Source organism: Chelonia mydas, chromosome 2, assembly GCF_015237465.2.
Source record: "Chelonia mydas isolate rCheMyd1 chromosome 2, rCheMyd1.pri.v2, whole genome shotgun sequence".
In the NCBI taxonomy this organism is placed as follows: Eukaryota; Metazoa; Chordata; order Testudines; family Cheloniidae; genus Chelonia; species Chelonia mydas.
Window position 1 is genome coordinate 96,549,949 of NC_057850.1, and position 17,622 is coordinate 96,567,570.

The following is a 17,622-nucleotide window of genomic DNA, read 5'->3' on the forward strand; positions in this document are numbered from 1 at the left end:
TGGCATAAATGGGCCCAAAGAGTCAAAGGTGTTAACATGACTCTGTACAACACTTTTAAACAAGAATCAGGGTTTGGTATACAGGACCTCAGCCTGCTTAGTGCCATGGCAAACACATCATGACAAATCCTTTTAACCCTTTAATAAAGATACAGAAAAAGAAGGAAAAACAGTTAAAACCATCGAAATGTAAAGTATTAACTAAGGTTTTCATCTTAACAACATCCCTTATTCCCTATCCCTCCTGTTATGGAGAAATTTTAAAAGGAAACCCTGCTAATCATTTTAGATGGTGTTAAAGATGATAACTTTATTTTGGGGGTGAGTGGGAGAGAGAGATGAAGTTATTTGAGATGGAATGGAGATGTTGTTATTCTTGCTGTTGTTAAAGTTCAGTCCAAGTTTCTAGAAGACAAAACAAACACAAAGGGAAGAGAAAAGACAGTAAATGCAGCTTTTGTCTCTGGTGTTGACCCATTTTCAACATTACTACTGGAAAGCCGGAGGCACAGCACTCAGCCTTAACAGCCACTCCAGGGCCTGGAAAACTTGTACTCGCATCAGGCTATTTAGAGCATTGCTTTTAGCTGCCTCTTTTTCTTTACAGGCTTTCAGAAATGTTGCAAAATATACAGTCTTGGTTGGCTAAACCAGACTCTTATTAGACAGAAGGCAAAAGGAGAAAGATGAGAAAGAGAAGAAATTAGGTAAGGAAGGAAAAGGACACATGCAGGTGGGGGAGCAACAAAGTCTCACATCCCAGATGCTGTTTGCGATTTAGCAAGAGCTAGTGGTGTCATCTGGGCTCCTCTTTCTGACTCACTTGGGTCAGGACATCCCTCAGGATAAGGGTGAGGAAGGTCCAACATTTTTACAGTGTATCTTGGGGTCCCAGGAAATCGCAGAAGTGGCAGCCATGATGGTGAAGCTCAATCTTTTCCCATATTTCAGTCAGCAATTGTTGCATTAGCTTCCACCAATTTTTCTTCCAAGTCTCCTTTTTGGAGAATCACAAAAGGGATTGATGGGTGGAATAGGTCATCTTCCCTTTCTTTTGTCCACCAATTAGGCCTATTTTCTAACACACCAATTTTGGTTCATTGACTTCCAGTCCCACATTTTTCTTGTGTACCAGGCAGGATTAACATAGTCCTTGAATTATATCAGTAGGCCTTTTTGTTTAGACTAATTCAGTCTGTCTCTGTTTTGCACCTTTTCCCACCAACATTTATTGTCCCTAAAGGGCCAACAAAATGTCCCTAAAGGGCTAAAAATCAGTTGAGGATCAGTGTGGCAAAGGGTGTCCCAAATATTCCCTCTTTCTCCAACTATGCTAGCGGGAAGGAGTGAGAGTAGCATGAGTTTTGTCTATTTACCACTAAGTTCTTCATCGCAGAGACTTTTCCTTACTATGTATATGTACAGTGCTTAACACACGGTTGGTTATGAACTAACATAATAAACATAATAAATAATAGAGTCCCTACACTGTCTCAATCCCATTGGAGGATTGCCTTTACACTAGACGATCCTCTTTGGGCAGGCTAATTTGGCTGGAAGGATGGATTTAGCTGGTAGCACTGTGCAAGTAAATCTAGTCCTATATTCTACAAATCAGAATATGTTTGGGTTTAGAGAAGGAAACTAGGAAGAATCGTAGAGCCTCCTTTAAGACAGCCAAGCATAATAGGACTTCTAAAAGGCTCAGTGCAATCTTTTTTTAAACTGAGGATGGTGATAAAGGGAGGTAAAAGAATGATATTTTCTGATGGGGGTTGGATGAAGGAGATTCCCCTATTGGCAAGCATGTCCAGTGCACTCAGGATTATGGATAGAGGGATGGAGTACTAATAAATAGCTGTTAGAAGTGATAAAATGAGCATCTTGTCTGTTGTGCATACAGAGGGATTTTGGGTTATCCATATATCCAGGTTCTGAGAGTCTGCTTTTAGGTTAAAGCGTAGGTGTGGCTTTTCAGAAGCAAAGCTCACTGAAGGGGCTATAGCTCTCTGTAGATAGTATGTCTGTCATTAATCAGGCTGGAGATCACTGTCAGAGTTAAGGTAGGTGAAGTGAACAGTTAGTAAGTGGGGAAGGAAACACCTATAATATTTATAAGGATAGTTCAGGGAAGAATAATTTTTCAAGTCTCATCTGAACGTAAAACAAACAGCTTTTTTTTCTTTGTTGCCCTTTCCTTATGCTCCTGTTATTCGGATTTTAAATATAAATTAAAATTCATATTTAAAGTATGCTGCAGTCGCTGACTATCACATATAGGAATTATTAAGTACTATTGGGGCATGGTAAAAGGGCATTTTAAAATGAAGTTGTATTTTGAAAGAACACAAAATGGGATTGGACCATAGCCAGATGAATTGAACAGACAGAGCTTAAATGGACAAAACTCAATGATATTTGATACAGCTGATGATTCTACTCACTGAATACTGAGTTAATACTGATGTGTTAAGAGTCTCTGCTACTATTTCCGTCATATTAGAATCAGTCACTGAGTTTTGTTGGTACAATCAATTTAGACTCGCTTTGTATGATACTGTTGCCCTTACTTCCGACACTAGTGTCCAATTGTGATACCATTGTCATTCCTCTTCAGAGCAATAGCAAATGTCCAGGTTCTTGCAGGACAGCTTCCCACTGGAGGAGAAACCAGTGATGCAGAGTTTGGGAATATTCTAAAGCATAAACTTGTTTTAGTTACACATATACACCAGTCCTGGAACACAGGTACTTAAACAGCATTCAGGCAAAGCCTTCTTTCAGATTTCTCTCCCTAGAATTAATGCCCAGTTCCCAGGGAGATACTGTGCCTAAAGAATGGATTCTACTGAGAAACTGAGGCAGAAAGCAAATTCTCCTGCTACTTGCAAACCATCAGGACCACTGTCACGACACAAAGCCTTGCATAACAAAAACTAATACCATCATAGAATGTGTTCCAAAGCGTGAACATTGCACTCTAAGAAATGGAACTTGGAAGCTTTGTGTAACAGTGCCACTTGGTGACACCTATCATAATATGTAAGAACATTCTACTTTGCCACTCTTTCATAATTGTATTTTGTCTATGCACATGTGAAATAAATACTACTAATAATGAGAAATCCTTACTAAACTCCACTCCGAATACCACCATGGCCATTTCAGAGCCCAGTTCAACAAGGCGGGAGGAGGAGGAGCAGCAAAGTGGGAGCGAGGGTGCTGAGATGGAGCACTCCAGACAGGAAGGTTGAGTATGATAACAGGACATATACGAATCTGTGATTGTACCATTCCCCAACCCACCCCCTTTCCCTTTCTGTTTCCCAAGCAGTTGTGTTTCTTTTCAAAAATGGATTTTTTGGCTTTGAAAACATTCTTTATTATTGCATAAAGTAAAAGATACCGTAGCCCAGGAAAGAAACAGGCACTGCAAGTCAGCATAGCAAACACAGATTCCTACTAACATTGGATCCACTGCACTTCAGTCCCGTGCAGGGCACCAGACATTACTGGTGGCTTTCAGCCTTAAATTGCTCCCTCAAGGCAACCCTAATCCTTGTAGCCCTGTGCTGGGCCCCTCTAATAGCCCTGCTCTCTGGCTGTTCAAATTCAGCCTCCAGGTGTTGAACCTCCGATTTCCATGCCTGAGTGAATTGTTCACCCTTCCCTTCACAAATGTTATGGAGGGTACAGCACACGGATATAATCGCGGGGATGCTGTCAACTGCCAGGTCCAGCTTCCCATACAGAGAATGCCAACGGCCCTTTAAACGGCCAAAAGTACAATCCACAGTCTTTCTGCACCGGCTCAGCCTGTTGTTGAACCGCTCCTTGCTGCTGTCAAGGCTCCCTGTGTAGGGTTTCATGAGCCATGGCATTAAAGGGTAAGCGGGGTCTCCAAGGATCACAATGGGCATTTCGACTTCCCCTATGGTGGTCTTCTGGTCTGGGAAAAAAGTCCCGGCTTGCAGCTTCCTGAAAAGGCCAGTGTTCCGAAAGATGCATGCATCATGCACCTTTCCGGGCCAGCCTGCGTTAATGTCAATGAAAGACTCAAGGTGATCCACAAGCACCTGGAGAACCATAAAGAAATACCCCTTCTGATTAATGTATTTGGAGGCTAAGTGGGCTGGTGCCAGAATTGGAATATGTGTGCCATCTATCGCCCCTCCACAGTTAGGGAAACACATTTGTGCAAAGCCATCCACAATGTCATGCACATTACCCGGAGTCACGGTTCTTCTGAGCAGGATGCGATTAATGGCCCTGCAAAGTTGCATCAACATGATTCCAACGGTCGACTTCCCCACTCCAAACTGGTTAGCGACCGATCGGTAGCTGTCTGGAGTTGCCAGCTTCAAGACTTCAATAGCCACCCGCTTCTCCACCGTCAGGGCTGCTCTCAATCTCGTGTCCCTGTGCCGCAGGGTGGGGGCGAGCTCCTCACACAGTCCCATGAAAGTGGCTTTTCTCATCCGAAAGTTCTTCAGCCACTGATCGTCATCCCAGACTTGCATGACGATGTGATCCCACCACTCAGTGCTTGTTTCCCGAGCCCAAAAGCACCGTTCCATGGTGGTGAGCATGTCTGTGAATGCCACAAGCAAACTCGTGTCATATGCGTTACTCGAGTCGACATTATCGTCGGAGCCCTCACTGTCACTTTGGATCATAAGGAATAACTCGAATGCCAAATGTGACGTGCTGGCAAGACTTGCCAGCATACTCCTTAGCAGTTCGGGCTCCATTCCCGCAGACCGAAAGGGAAGACAGAGCACGCAGTACAAAAAACGTTGAAAGATGGCGCCAAATGTGGACGGAAGCACAGGGATTGCTGGGATGCAAACCAATGCATCGTGGGGCTTTGAGACAGGGCCCAGAATGCCCCGCACCCCCCACCCCCTTCCCACAAGCCACAGCGCCAGAATGGGAAGAGGTGCTCTGTGGGATAGCTGCCCATAATGCATCGCTCCCAATGCTGCTGCAAGTGCCACAAATGTGGCCATGCCAGTGCGCTTGTTCCTGTCAGTGTGGACAGACTGCAGCGCTTTCCCTACTGAGCTCTCCAAAGGCTGGCTTAAATCAAAGCGCTCGACATCTGCAAGTGTCCTCATATATCTGCTTTAACTTTGAACTCAGACACACAGCAATAATCTTCTATGTACATAATCATCTCTGGACAACTGATGTGGTAGATGCTTCTGATGGCAGAATTTAGCCTTTAATGTGTGCTAAGATTTTAACATGTCAGTGACAGTTTAGAGGAAATTAACCAGTTAATGTGACATGGAAAAATTTTCAACTGTCCTGCCAGAATGTGGTTTGACACATGATGTTTATTATAAAGCAGCTACTCACCAGCTGTTGTTGGATATGTTTTGGTTTGGGGGGGGGGGGGGTGGAGGGGGTTTGGCTGAATAACGTTTACAGAACTGTTTCCAGGTTTCATGGAATACAAATTTTAAAAAATAGTTTTCCATGGATATGATTGAATTTTGAATTTCAAAGCCTCGTAAACATATATTTGCTCAAATCTTGGTCATAAGTTGATGATCGTATGCATTACTCTTTGGTTCTTTAGAAGCAGTGAATCCTCAATGCCTATTTCTCGGTTTCTAAGGTAACAGAGAAAGATTTTTTTTTCTTTTTTCCAATCAATCAGACTTTGAATATTCAAGACTTCTCCAGACAAGGAAACAAAGCAAAAAACAGTATAATCTCAACAGAGGATTCTCTCTATATTTTACACACGGGCTTGATTTATAGACAAGAGAAACACAAACTACCCTTAAGGCTGCAATGTGAGAGAACTGTGACAAACATAGTTGCAGGTCAGTAGAGCGTCAAGAATATTTAATCAGAGTCAAACTAAGGAATTACAAAGGCTCACCTCTACAGAATCATTGCTTCATCATAGCATACATACAGAATGCAGATGAAGAATGTATCTGATGGGATTATGCACACATTCTAGTCACTGATGGCATTCTGGTAAACCAAATCTTTTTATTTGTGGAACTCTGTCTATCTGGCTACAAGTTATTGCTATTCCCTATATTTGTGTTACCTACCCCTTCCTCCCCAGGACACTTATTACTTACTTCACTGTACAGTACATCAGATGCGAGATGCATAGCACTAAAGATTATATGTTTAAATATAACAATAATCATTGTTCATAAATAAATAAAAAACATATAGTCCTTTCCTAAAAAACAACCATGTTATTTTCATTAAACAAAAACATATGCTTTTATCACAACTGGTTTAAATTAATCATTTTGGGCAGCTGGCAGTGTTGACTGTATTTTCCTCTTACTCTGAGTGCAGGAGTTGTTGCTGTTTTTAGTCTACAGATTAAACAAGAGGTTGCCAAAAATGAATATTATTCAAATTTAGGTTTTTGTATCTTTTATAAACCATAACTTCATGTAAAGTTTCTGGATAACTTCTATGGTTACTAAAAAATTAAATAAAAGATTTTAAACCATCATCCCTTACTTAACAGGATATGATGTACCTGCTTATTAATATACACACATCATCTAGTGATAAAATAATCATATTGCAGTTCTCCAGTGCCCTTCATCTTAATATCTCAAAGCACTTTGTAAACAGTCAGTGATTAGGCCTCACAGAAACCTCTGTTCAGTTTGATCACCCTCACCTTAAATAAATGGAAACTGAGGTGGACAGAGGTTAAGAAACTTGCTCGAGGTCTTAGAACAATTGAGTGTTAGAACTGATATCCAGACCTTCTGCTTCCCAGTCCTGTCATCTAACCACTGTCTCACAAATCATCACACAGTGTAACATATGAAATAAAAACCTGGCTTGCGATTTTAATAGCTTGTTAAGGAACTTCTTTCAGTTCTTACTCTGTATGAAGAAAGTGTCATTAACAGTTTATGAGACTTGTATCATTTGACATATTGAAAGATAGAGTGCTTAGAGTCTTACGTTCTTGGAAAGATGTGAAGAGCATCTGGAATCGGCTGTTTCGACTGCCTTCGTCTGCCCACATGCGGATTACCCCAAGACCTGTACGCAGCATCACATCATTAGCAACAGTGCTACAAAATTTAGCTTTTAAATCCTCCACTGAGCTACTTCCATCATAGACAGCCACAAAATTCCTTTTGCATTCATTTGAATTCTGCATTTCATAGTCCAAGAATCGTAAATAGATCTACAAAAGAACAACAACAACAAAAGAACTGTATAAACCAAAATAGGAACAAGAACAATTAAACAGCACTTTTCCCTGTGGTGAAAAATAGACACTTGAACTATAATCAGATCACCATCTTTTTGCTTTTAGAGGTGACAAAACACAGGCCACTTTTATGTTTTTACATCAATACACTAACTGAGTACTGTTTATTCTTCATCACATTTTGCCTTGTTCTAAAGTCTAATCCAAAGGAGGTCCAAATGCTTCTTTTCTTCCCTATTCTGAAACCCCGAGCTTCCAATTTAAACTCCTAAATGTATCCCTTTTAGGAGAAGCAAGTGTGTCCTCTAATCACCCAGCCTGATGACAGGTCAGAAACTTCTTCCTGTACTGACACAATATTGCTCAATTACTCACCCAGCCAGAAGAATAATAAGGCAAATACTTGCAGCTCCCTCCAGACAGTCAATGTGTGTCATCCTTGTGACATGGCTAAGCTCCACTGACTCAGGAAGTGAGAATCGAGAAGCCATTCAGAACCCAAACTTTAATCTCTTCATGTTTCCTCAAGCAGTCTGGCCACCATCTCGGTCTTTATCAACAAAGCCCTTATCATTAAGTCAACAGGGATGAAACCAACCGTGTTTCAGAGAAATTAAGCTAAAACCCTATGAGGGTTTAATAAAAAAAAATATTTTTTCTGGAATTTTAAGCCATCTTATCAAATGTAACTAAAATAATCATCCTGGCTAGAGAATCCAGTAAAACAGTTTATTCATTTTAAGGAAAACTTATTCTCTGTTAAAATCTATATGACCTCCAATAGAGGAAGCCATATTACTGATTTGAGAGCCTTTCCTAATAAATTAAAGCAAATTCAAACATACCAGTGTTACAGAAAGTAAATCAGAGGTTAGGCAGGCACATGATATACAATTAGACCATAGAGGATAAGCAGCACACCTTAGGAAAATATTGAAGAAAGTTAAATTACAGAGAAAAAAAATAAATCAATCTATACAGCTATACATGTATTTGAACCCAATGATTGAATGTATCCCAAAGCTGCACCTTTACTTTGAAACAAAAAACAAAAATAAAACCCCATCCAACTGACGTAGCAATCAGCATTACTTCTCTCTCCAATGAACTTTCTGCACAAAAAAATCTTGACTTCAAATAGTTCTTCCCATGAAAAGACAGAACGGGAAGAGCATGATCTCTCTATTTTTGTGGCTTTGAGAAAGTATATAAGCACAACTCCTCCCAGACAATATGGAGGAATCTAGATGTCACGACACTCATGTTTCAAAACTCCTACTGCTTAGAATGAATGGGCGCTACTGAACAGCCTGCCACTTCACAGTGTATATTTCCAAATTACCTATTAAATTTTTAGATACAGTATTGAATCCATTGGTACTTTTTTATCCCTGACAAGTAGTCTCTCTTTAGAGAATGCTATTAATAGGATTTGTGATAATCAAGCCAGAGCATGAAAATAGGGTTGCTTGATTTCATTATGTTCATCTAGTTCTTATTTTAATAATATTGTGCATTATTTTTTATTTACATAGTATGTTTCACCCCAGGTTTTAAAGATGGTTTACAAACATTAATTGAAAGCCACAACTCTCTTGTGAATGTTAACATTCTCATTTTACAAATGAGGAAACCGGGTCACAGAGCAGGTAAGTGACCAAAGTAACAGTGTATCAGTAGCAGAACTATGAGCCAGAAATCCTGACCTCCAATCCCATTCTCTAGCTACTAGCTCAAGCTCTTTCCCAGTGGATGTACTGGAGTAGTCATACACTGATGAGCATGACTGAGAGGGTTATGTTCCAACCAAATTGCTCTAATGTGATTTTTACTCCTGAACAGTTTAGTGGATTTTATAAGAAACCATAAGTTGAAGAGACTTAAGTTGTGTTGATCTATAAAAGTGGAACACTTTGCTTTTATCCATAAACTCTTCTGTCTGCAAAATGTTATTTCATTGAGTTCTATCTACAGTACTGTACTTTGCATGTTACACACACAATTAAGAGTTGAAGTTGACAGAAGAATTATTACATTGCTCTTTTTCGTGTGTTGTCAAACTTTCCTCACCGTACTGACCTTTTTAAAGGCACATTGTCTTGGAGACCACCTCTGCTATCACTCATGAGTATATATAATTCATCCCTGGGGCATCTATAGCAATTACTTACATGGCAAAGTAGAAATTAGGAGCTATTTATGTATAATAAGTGTATTTTTTAAAAGTTAATCTGTGTTTTGCTTTTACTGTCACCTGCCTTACTATCTGTTCTGTTCCTCTCTCTTTCCCCGGCTACCTTCTCCTGCACATGAATGCTGGCCAAACACCTCATCCTCTTCTCCCTCTGGTCCTCAACTTCTTCATTCTCCTCCTACTTCCTCCCTCACCCCAACTGCCCCAGATGTTCCTCTGTTACTGACAGCTGGTTTCTCTAGTCCCATAGGAGATTCCAGTCCTCACAGTAGCTCCTAATTCCTCTCCTCCACTTCTTAAATAGCATTAGCCCCTGATACAGACTACTTTGTATCCAGTAGTCTTTTACAAGCTCCAGGCTTCTCTTTGCTGGGAAGATTCGGCATATCTGTAGGAGGAGCTGGAAACAAGCAGAGAGTCTCCAACAAGCACTCAGCCAGATCTCTACAGGCCACCAGCAGATGATTGTGAATTCTAGGCAATTACTTTTCTTTTAAAGGGCCAGATTGTGAGTGTCTCCTGGCATTCCTGTGGAGCAGGGAGAGGCAAACAGGAATATTTCCTCCTCCTTGCATCATTGTGCAGGGCCTCTCCACAGTAGCAGCCCTATGCTTGGGGAAGCATATGCCCCTGCCAAAGCAAGACTCTGAAAAAAGGGGTGGGTGGGAAAGACAGGGTCATGACACTTCTGTACTGATGGCTCATATGCTGTGGAGTACAATCTGTCACATTCTACTGAATAGAGCAGATTGCTCATTCCCTGTGCGCAAGGAGAAGCACAACAGACATTGAAGCAAATCCCCGCCCCCCAGTGCTCGTCCTGCACTGGTGCAGCTCTGCATAACATCCTGCGCTAGATGGAGACGTAAATGTTTATCTTACTTTCCTATGCTCCTTAGATGGGCACTATGGTTACAAGTTATGGTAAAGGGGGATGGCGGAATACATGGCTTTTTCTGAGGTCAGCCCCAACGTCATACCATGATCTGGCATTTGTGACAAGCAGTGTCACCCACATCCTCTCCTGGGGACTGCAACCAGTGTTTTACCAATATACCAGTTCTCGAGAAAGTGCGGAGTATGGATCTACTCTCACAAGTGGATCTCTGATAGGGAACCCCAGAGGGCCTTCACCACTTCATTGAAGTTAATTACTATATTTATACCCCAACTGCACTCTCCACAAGGAAGGAGCATTTGAAAGTATGGCTGAATCTTTCATGTCAACTACTCTCCCATTCCAAAAAACACACAAATGCATTATTCTAAAAGCTGAATAATAATAGTAAGACTAGTTTAGGGGTAACAGCTTTCATTCCTGACAAAATAAATCGGGGGCAATTTTCATCACTTTTACTTAATACCATGCTCACACTATATTGTAACACTTGGTGCAATGTATTCATCCATTCACTATAGGCATTCACTTCACACATTCCTCTTTATTTCTGCAGGCTTCTGTTTTGAAGACCTCCGGTGGTCTACCACCCTTTAACCTTATAAAACAGTAGTCTATTTCTGAAAGTAGGTTAATATGACAGCAGACAAGGAACAAACAGGATGATAATGTGGATTTTCACCTCTCCGTTGTTTGCAAACAAACCAACAGTCCGAAGTTCATAAATAAAATATATTTGTTTCCTAGTCCCAATTCTATTTTCAGTCACAGGACTTTGGCTCTGGCATTACCTGGGAGCACAGTTTGGTATAGTAAATATAGATTTGTCAGAACTCAGCATTGATGCACTGGATTCAAATAATTAGCGTAAACCTGTGTGTCAAGCGTGCAAAAGAAAGAGAGCCGCTCCAGAACCAAAATGTAGATTTGTACATTCAAGCCAAGGAAGACCTGATCCTGTCAGTTTCCATGTACTCACAACTCTCAGTGATCGTCACAGGAGTTGAGTGCATTCAGAACATCACACAAGGAAACCAAGCCTTGATCCAAAGCGTATTGAAATCAATCAGTGTCTTTCATTTGACTTCAGTTGGGTTTGGATCAGTCCCACAATGCTTCACAAGATCAAAGACCTAATTCAGTGCATTACTAAAAATTGAATCACAATTAAAAGGACTCTGACAACTTGGTATCTGGTCAGCTAAAAAAAAAAAAAAAGAGCTAAAAGTAACCTCAGGTACTATACCTGCTCCTTCATGCCTCTGCCAATTTGTGTAGTTTTATCATTATATATTCCTATATTTCTCTAACCTGATGATGTGTGAAACACCCACACAAATAGTGGAAGCTGACTAGCAAACTGATTATGCTGGAAGAAAGAGTAAAACTGACTGTGCTAATTCACAACGCTCATGATCGAAAACCCAAGTCAGCAGCAAGATTTTTACTGAACTTTGGGTCAGGCTTAAAGTGATCCAACTTAAAATGAGAGCATTTTTTCTAATCTCATTTATTCTGATTTTAAGTGCTATTTGTAATGCCAGTACATAAGAGACTTTCACACAAAAGTTAACTGAGTCCTTTAAAATAAATGTAAGGCCTGTTCTAGCCCCCATTCAGGTCTTTGGGAGTTTTGCCACTGATTTCAGTGTGGAATAACTGAGTTGCTAGTATTTGAAGTAAGCACTTGCACATGACCATATTCAGCATTAGGAGGTCTTTCTTATTTAACTATACCACATACTATAAAGTAGAAACATAACCACGGTATCTTCTTTTTCCACATTTATGTCAGAAAATTTCAATGAAACCCTTTTCTTCAAACCACCAATTCCACGTTATATTGGGCGGGGGGGGAGCAAAGGACCAGCACCGTTTTAGAGCATTCGTTTTTACAGAGCTTTGAGATGCCGCTGCAAATGCCAATGCTATTACCAACAGAAATCATAAAGCTTCACTGCAGCTGTGGCATATATAATTTATATCCCCTGATCTCATTGTGGTTTAAATAATTGTCTCGTCGCCTTTCAGGTTTGTATTTTTATCATAATAATGAAAAACGAAATGCTGGTTAAATTGTACTATTTTTTATTTAGCTTTGAAATTAATGAAAAGCTCTGACTGACTATATTAAAGGAAAAGAAAGATTGTAAACTATGAATAATATATAACTTCAGTAAAACAGTGAGATTATAATCTCTTCATTGTGAATCACTTTTGATGAGTTCTTCTTTTTTAATCATTCACCAAAAGTTTGACCTGACAATGTGATTGATGAGGCAGGTTAGGAAAAGCTTCAAACCACTTCCCAGAATAACTGCCTTAATACTTGTGTGCAAAAAATCAGTTCTTTATAAGGCACCAAAACAAAGCACATAATAAAGAAAGGATTTGTTCAACTGCCAAGAATAATGTGTGTGAAAGAAAAGCTCCTTTCGGTCTAGATCTGACTTCAAAATCCTGTTCACCTGGACCCCTGCTGCAGCTAATTCCCCTGGTGCCTAGGTGGTGTAGGTAGGCCTATGCCACCCTCCTGTGCAGCTCCTGGAATAGGAGCATATCAAGGATGAGGAGGGGTGCGTGGCTGGCACACTTTGCATTCTGGCTATTCCGAACACAACAAAGACATCTGTGCAAAGCTGTTATAAATCAGAGCAGCACTGGGCGCTGCCCTAACTTATTCTACAGGCTATGCCAGCTCCAGAAGCAGCCCAGAATTAGGGAAGCATAAATGTTGGGTTTTTTGCTGATACACCTATCAATAACTAATTTTGCAGTATGGTACAATAATCATTTTCAGTCTACACATTCAACTTCGGTCATAGCTCTTTATTCTAGCAGAGAATGGGAATCCCGTCTATTTAGTGGAAAGCCTGTATTTATATTGCAATTATATGAAAGTAATCTAATAAATAGGAGCTTAAAGTAGGTATTTGCAATAATCCTGTTCTATCCTTTACCACACAACATTCCACATTTCCTTCAAACTTTCATTGAGTAGAGAAATGCTGCCACAAATCTGTCATCTAATGTTATGTAACTCTCAGGCACCTTTTCCTTTTGGGTACTGAATGCCAAAATGTTATAAAAGATAGGCACATTCTGTTCATTCTGCTCTGTAATAACACACAAAATGATTTATCACCCAGCTTTCTAAAGTTGGTGTGCACACAGACTCTAGTTTGCAAAGCCTGGACTCTGAGGCAGTTCTGCCGAGGGGGTAGTGCCCTCACGTCACTGGTAAAAAACATTTTTTGAACATCAACTGCTGAGCTGCCTTTAGAAAATGTGTGTGGAAATAGGTGAGGAGCGCAAAGTTATTCCACTCCGGAAGAGAGGAGAAATGGTGTGCTATCCATCTGTAATTAATCCAAGTGTTCATTGCGGAGTAAAGCTGCAAAAATAATGTATTTTTCACTTGGTGGCTGAAATATAAAACCAAAAAAAAAAATGGTTCTGGTCAAATCCTAACTGAAATTTTTATTACTATTTTGTTTCATTTTAATCATTTTTAAAAAAATAAAACTAGCTAAATTTCAAAATGAAACATTGGCTTGAAACTAAAAGTCAAGATGTTTCATTTCAAAAACATCAAAATGAAGCATTTTGACTGAAAAAAAAGTCATCAAAACTATCAGTTGAATTCAATCTAAATTTCTGAATATTTTTGTTGATCTCAAACTGGGTGAAGAAACTATTTATCTGAAAAAATTTGCCCAGCTTTACTGAGCTGGCCCTGGACAAATGAGACGCTATAATAAAACCAAAGAAGGGAACGATTAGATTAAGGGGAAATATCCCTTTGCTATATTCTATTGGAGAAATAATGACAAAAACTTTGACAGCTACAGAGGAAAAATAAGAATGGGGAGTCTATTCATCAGTGGGACACTCTCAGAAGTATAGGGCCCAGATTAAAGATATATGAATTTACCATGGCTCTGTTTTCACTAATTTCCAGGATGACAAACAGAAGATGATACTATTGGATTTGGCAATATTTTTTAAACATTTCATATACTGGACACATGATCTTAGTGTCAACATAAAGATGGGGAGTAAAATATGGAAAATAAAGGGATACATCACCTCACAGTTAACTAGATTTGCTGATTCTTTGAAGCTCATAGCAAAGATGTGTTGGAGAAAATTACCCATTATGCTGCCCACATTGTTATTTATAGCAAATGAAGGTTACTGTGACAGCAAGGTGATATATCACATTCCAACACTGAAGAAAAATAATAGTTTAAAAGTTCAACACTGCAAAATTGCTAAGCAAAACTCGTGTGTACAAAAAAAAATACACCATATTTGTATTCTTAATCAGTGCCAAATCAGTGAATAGATGCAAAACTGACCTTGGATCGTGGTGGTGCTCGGATGTACCATTTACAGTCAACTGCCTCCATATCAGAAGCTTTTCCTTCCTTCACAATTTGCACAGATTCCACAATTCCTTCAGATCCTCCCATCTCAAACTCACAAACTGAATAACAAAATACCACAAAAATGAAACCTGAACAGCAAGCAAAAAATATTTTCTACAGCAGAAGGCAAAGGCCTCCAAGTTTTATGAAATATCTAGCATACCAACCTGGCAATGGTTTCAAAACTCCCAGGTCCTTAAAGTCCGGATCTTAAAAATTTAGAAAGGAGAAAATCAACATTCAATATTTTTGTTATAACATTTAGTTGAGTAGAATATTACAAGCAATTGTGGGAGAATATCTATACACTTATTTCCCAGAAATTTTTAAAGACCACAGCAACAATTGATAATGCAAAACATGTTGCCATTTTACTATTAAGCTCTTTTTATTTTCCATTATGAAAATCTGCTACGGTCATAATTGTCTTTGTCTCCATCCCTATTTCTTATTACTGAACACAAAAGATGTTTTAAGGGCAAGCGCACCAGACAGCCATCCCTTTGGTGTTTTGATGCAGCAAGCTAATGCAAGTGGTTATCTTTCCAGACATTGCACACTGGATCCCCTTGCCTACTTCACAAACCCTTGCACGGCATGGTTACTATGGCTAGAGGAACTTACACTGCAGTTCATGATATCTGAATGGTCTGCAACCCCAGCTGATAGTTGAGCCACTGTCGTTGTCAAAAATCAGCCTCGTGGATGTTAATAACAATACCAGTTTTCCAGGGGATACGAGTGAACAAATTTAATGAATATAATGCAGCTTGCTGTTTTAGTGCACACACACACACACACACACACACACACACACAACTATCTTTAATTTCTGAGAAACGTTGTACCCTATTTATAGCCAAGTGCGTGACTTATGTGAAAAGAGATTGGTCTCAGCTCTGTGCCCTAGTAGACAAGTGTCCACATGATACAAATCAGCATTTCACAAGGTTTGGCACAGTCTGAAGACACTATTCAAGAGAAGCCCAGAACTGAAATGTGAAAGGGACTAAAATATTTCAAGAGAGGATGATCTCTTGAGATTAGATTAGTCATTGTTCAGGAATCACAGTGTATCACATCATCATTCTCCTTGACATGCATATTCCAGCTTCCAACAGGTTGTCTCTTTATCTTCATGAGAAAGAAAACAAGGGAAACAAAGGTGCTGGTCTTGATATTTTTGTCAAAATTCATAAGATTTGGTCTCCCCAGATTGGTGACAAATACATATGACACATACTTTGTTACAACTTCTCCTGGACTTTTTAGAATTCTGAGCCACCTTTTCCCCAGACTTCACTGGGATAGTTCAAGATATAAGCCATGATAGAGTTTGGTCCAGTGCATCTATGTATTCAATAGATTTTATTTTATTGTCTCAGAAGTAGGTCACTGTATCAAAAGCCTAAAAGCATGAAAAAAATTCTTCAGAAATATGGAAATGCTGCACAATTTCTGCAATGCCACCTCAACCAGGACTAGTCAATGCAAGGAGAAGAAGAACAAGAAAGAATGTTCAGTTTATTGAATCGGTTATGATATATTGGCTTTAAAAATTAAATCCGTAAACTCACCCTCTGACACTATGTGTCTGTACACGTTAGTGTGCATTTATGTTCTTTGCAATTATCTGTTGTTGTTTCAGAATATAGGTCTTAGTTAAATGCCCACAAACTAAAGGGACTGCAGATATATCTGAGCAGACAATCAGCATTAATTGTTAAGCAGAAGACATTTTAAAAAACAACCCTAAATTTAATTAAATATACCAGTAAATGAATTTAGATACCAATACCTATAACTGAAAGCAAGACATTTATATAATTGGAATCTATTTAATTTAACTACAAACTCAAATTAACATCCAAACCACAGAATCCTACATACAATGCAGCCATTCAGTTTTCTCTAACAGCTGGTTTAAACCTTCATGGGCTGGATTCTCAGGTCTGCTGAGGCAACTTTAAGGCCACTTTGTGTTGCTTATGTGGTGCACTGTGCCAGAAGAAAGGCAGTAGAGAGTTCTTCCTGTACCAGTTAACTCTTGAGTGGTAGAGGTGGCTCTGTCACCTGCTGCTCCAGATGCCCCGTCACAACGTAAGGGGGGGAGGGGGGGAGATGATGTAGTTGGGAGAGGGCCTGACAAAAATGAACTCTGCTGCACAAATCCTTGTAGGCATAAGTTACGGCTGCCCCAATGCACAAACATCTCACTTCAGGGCTGAGATGCTCTGAATCACAGAGCCACAACAACGTCCCCATAGCCCCTATCTCAGATGGAGTGGAGACTCAGGCCCAAGCTGTTTTATTCATTTTAATCTACAAGGGGGGGGGGCGGGAATTTGGAATATTCATAATAAGATTTAAATAAGTTGGGGCAGTACAAGTGCAAGGCCTCATCAATTTCTTGTCTTCAGTTAGCAACAGGGAGCACCTTCATACCCACACATACACCCTCCTTGAAGGTTGCCACAGCTTCTCCGAGAAGGAGGGTCATTCTGGTCATGCGTTATGTTTGCTGAGGATAGGGGACAGGCCCTTCAAGGCCTCTCTTGCCCCCTCCCCAGAGTCTCTGGACAGTTCCAGAGACTTTTACACTGGGGGAAAGAAGCAGGTATGTGGCAAGTGGTGATAGCTTCCTAAGAACAAAGTATTGAATGAAGGAATAGAAAATATACTCTGATGAACTAGGAAACAAAGGTTTCAATCTATAAGCCCTTGACAGGAGCAGAATTGGAAGAATTCTTGTACTTTGAATAAAAATCTAGTGAAGATTTCCAAGCTGGAAGAAATTTTTTGTTTCCTTTTTTTTCCAAACTGAACTTCTGAAGTGGAAGACAATAGCACAGATCTAAATGCACCAAGATAAAGTGGGACA

At 39.8% G+C, this 17,622-nt stretch overlaps 1 protein-coding gene across 2 annotated transcripts in view; it reads right to left on the reverse strand.

Annotated features, from left to right (window-relative positions):
- NETO1 (neuropilin and tolloid like 1) overlaps nt 1-17,622 on the reverse strand; it is an 84,822-nt gene that overhangs the window by 14,654 nt on the left and 52,546 nt on the right. The window contains exons 6-8 of one of the 2 annotated variants that reach the window (XM_043539939.1): nt 14,909-14,950; nt 14,673-14,800; nt 6,964-7,192 (exon numbers count right to left, since the gene is read on the reverse strand). In XM_043539939.1, the coding sequence (XP_043395874.1) occupies nt 6,964-7,192; nt 14,673-14,800; nt 14,909-14,950 (399 nt within the window). Of the gene's footprint in view, nt 1-6,963; nt 7,193-14,672; nt 14,831-14,908; nt 14,951-17,622 lie in introns of both variants that reach the window. The other variant, XM_043539938.1, reaches the window with a different exon arrangement.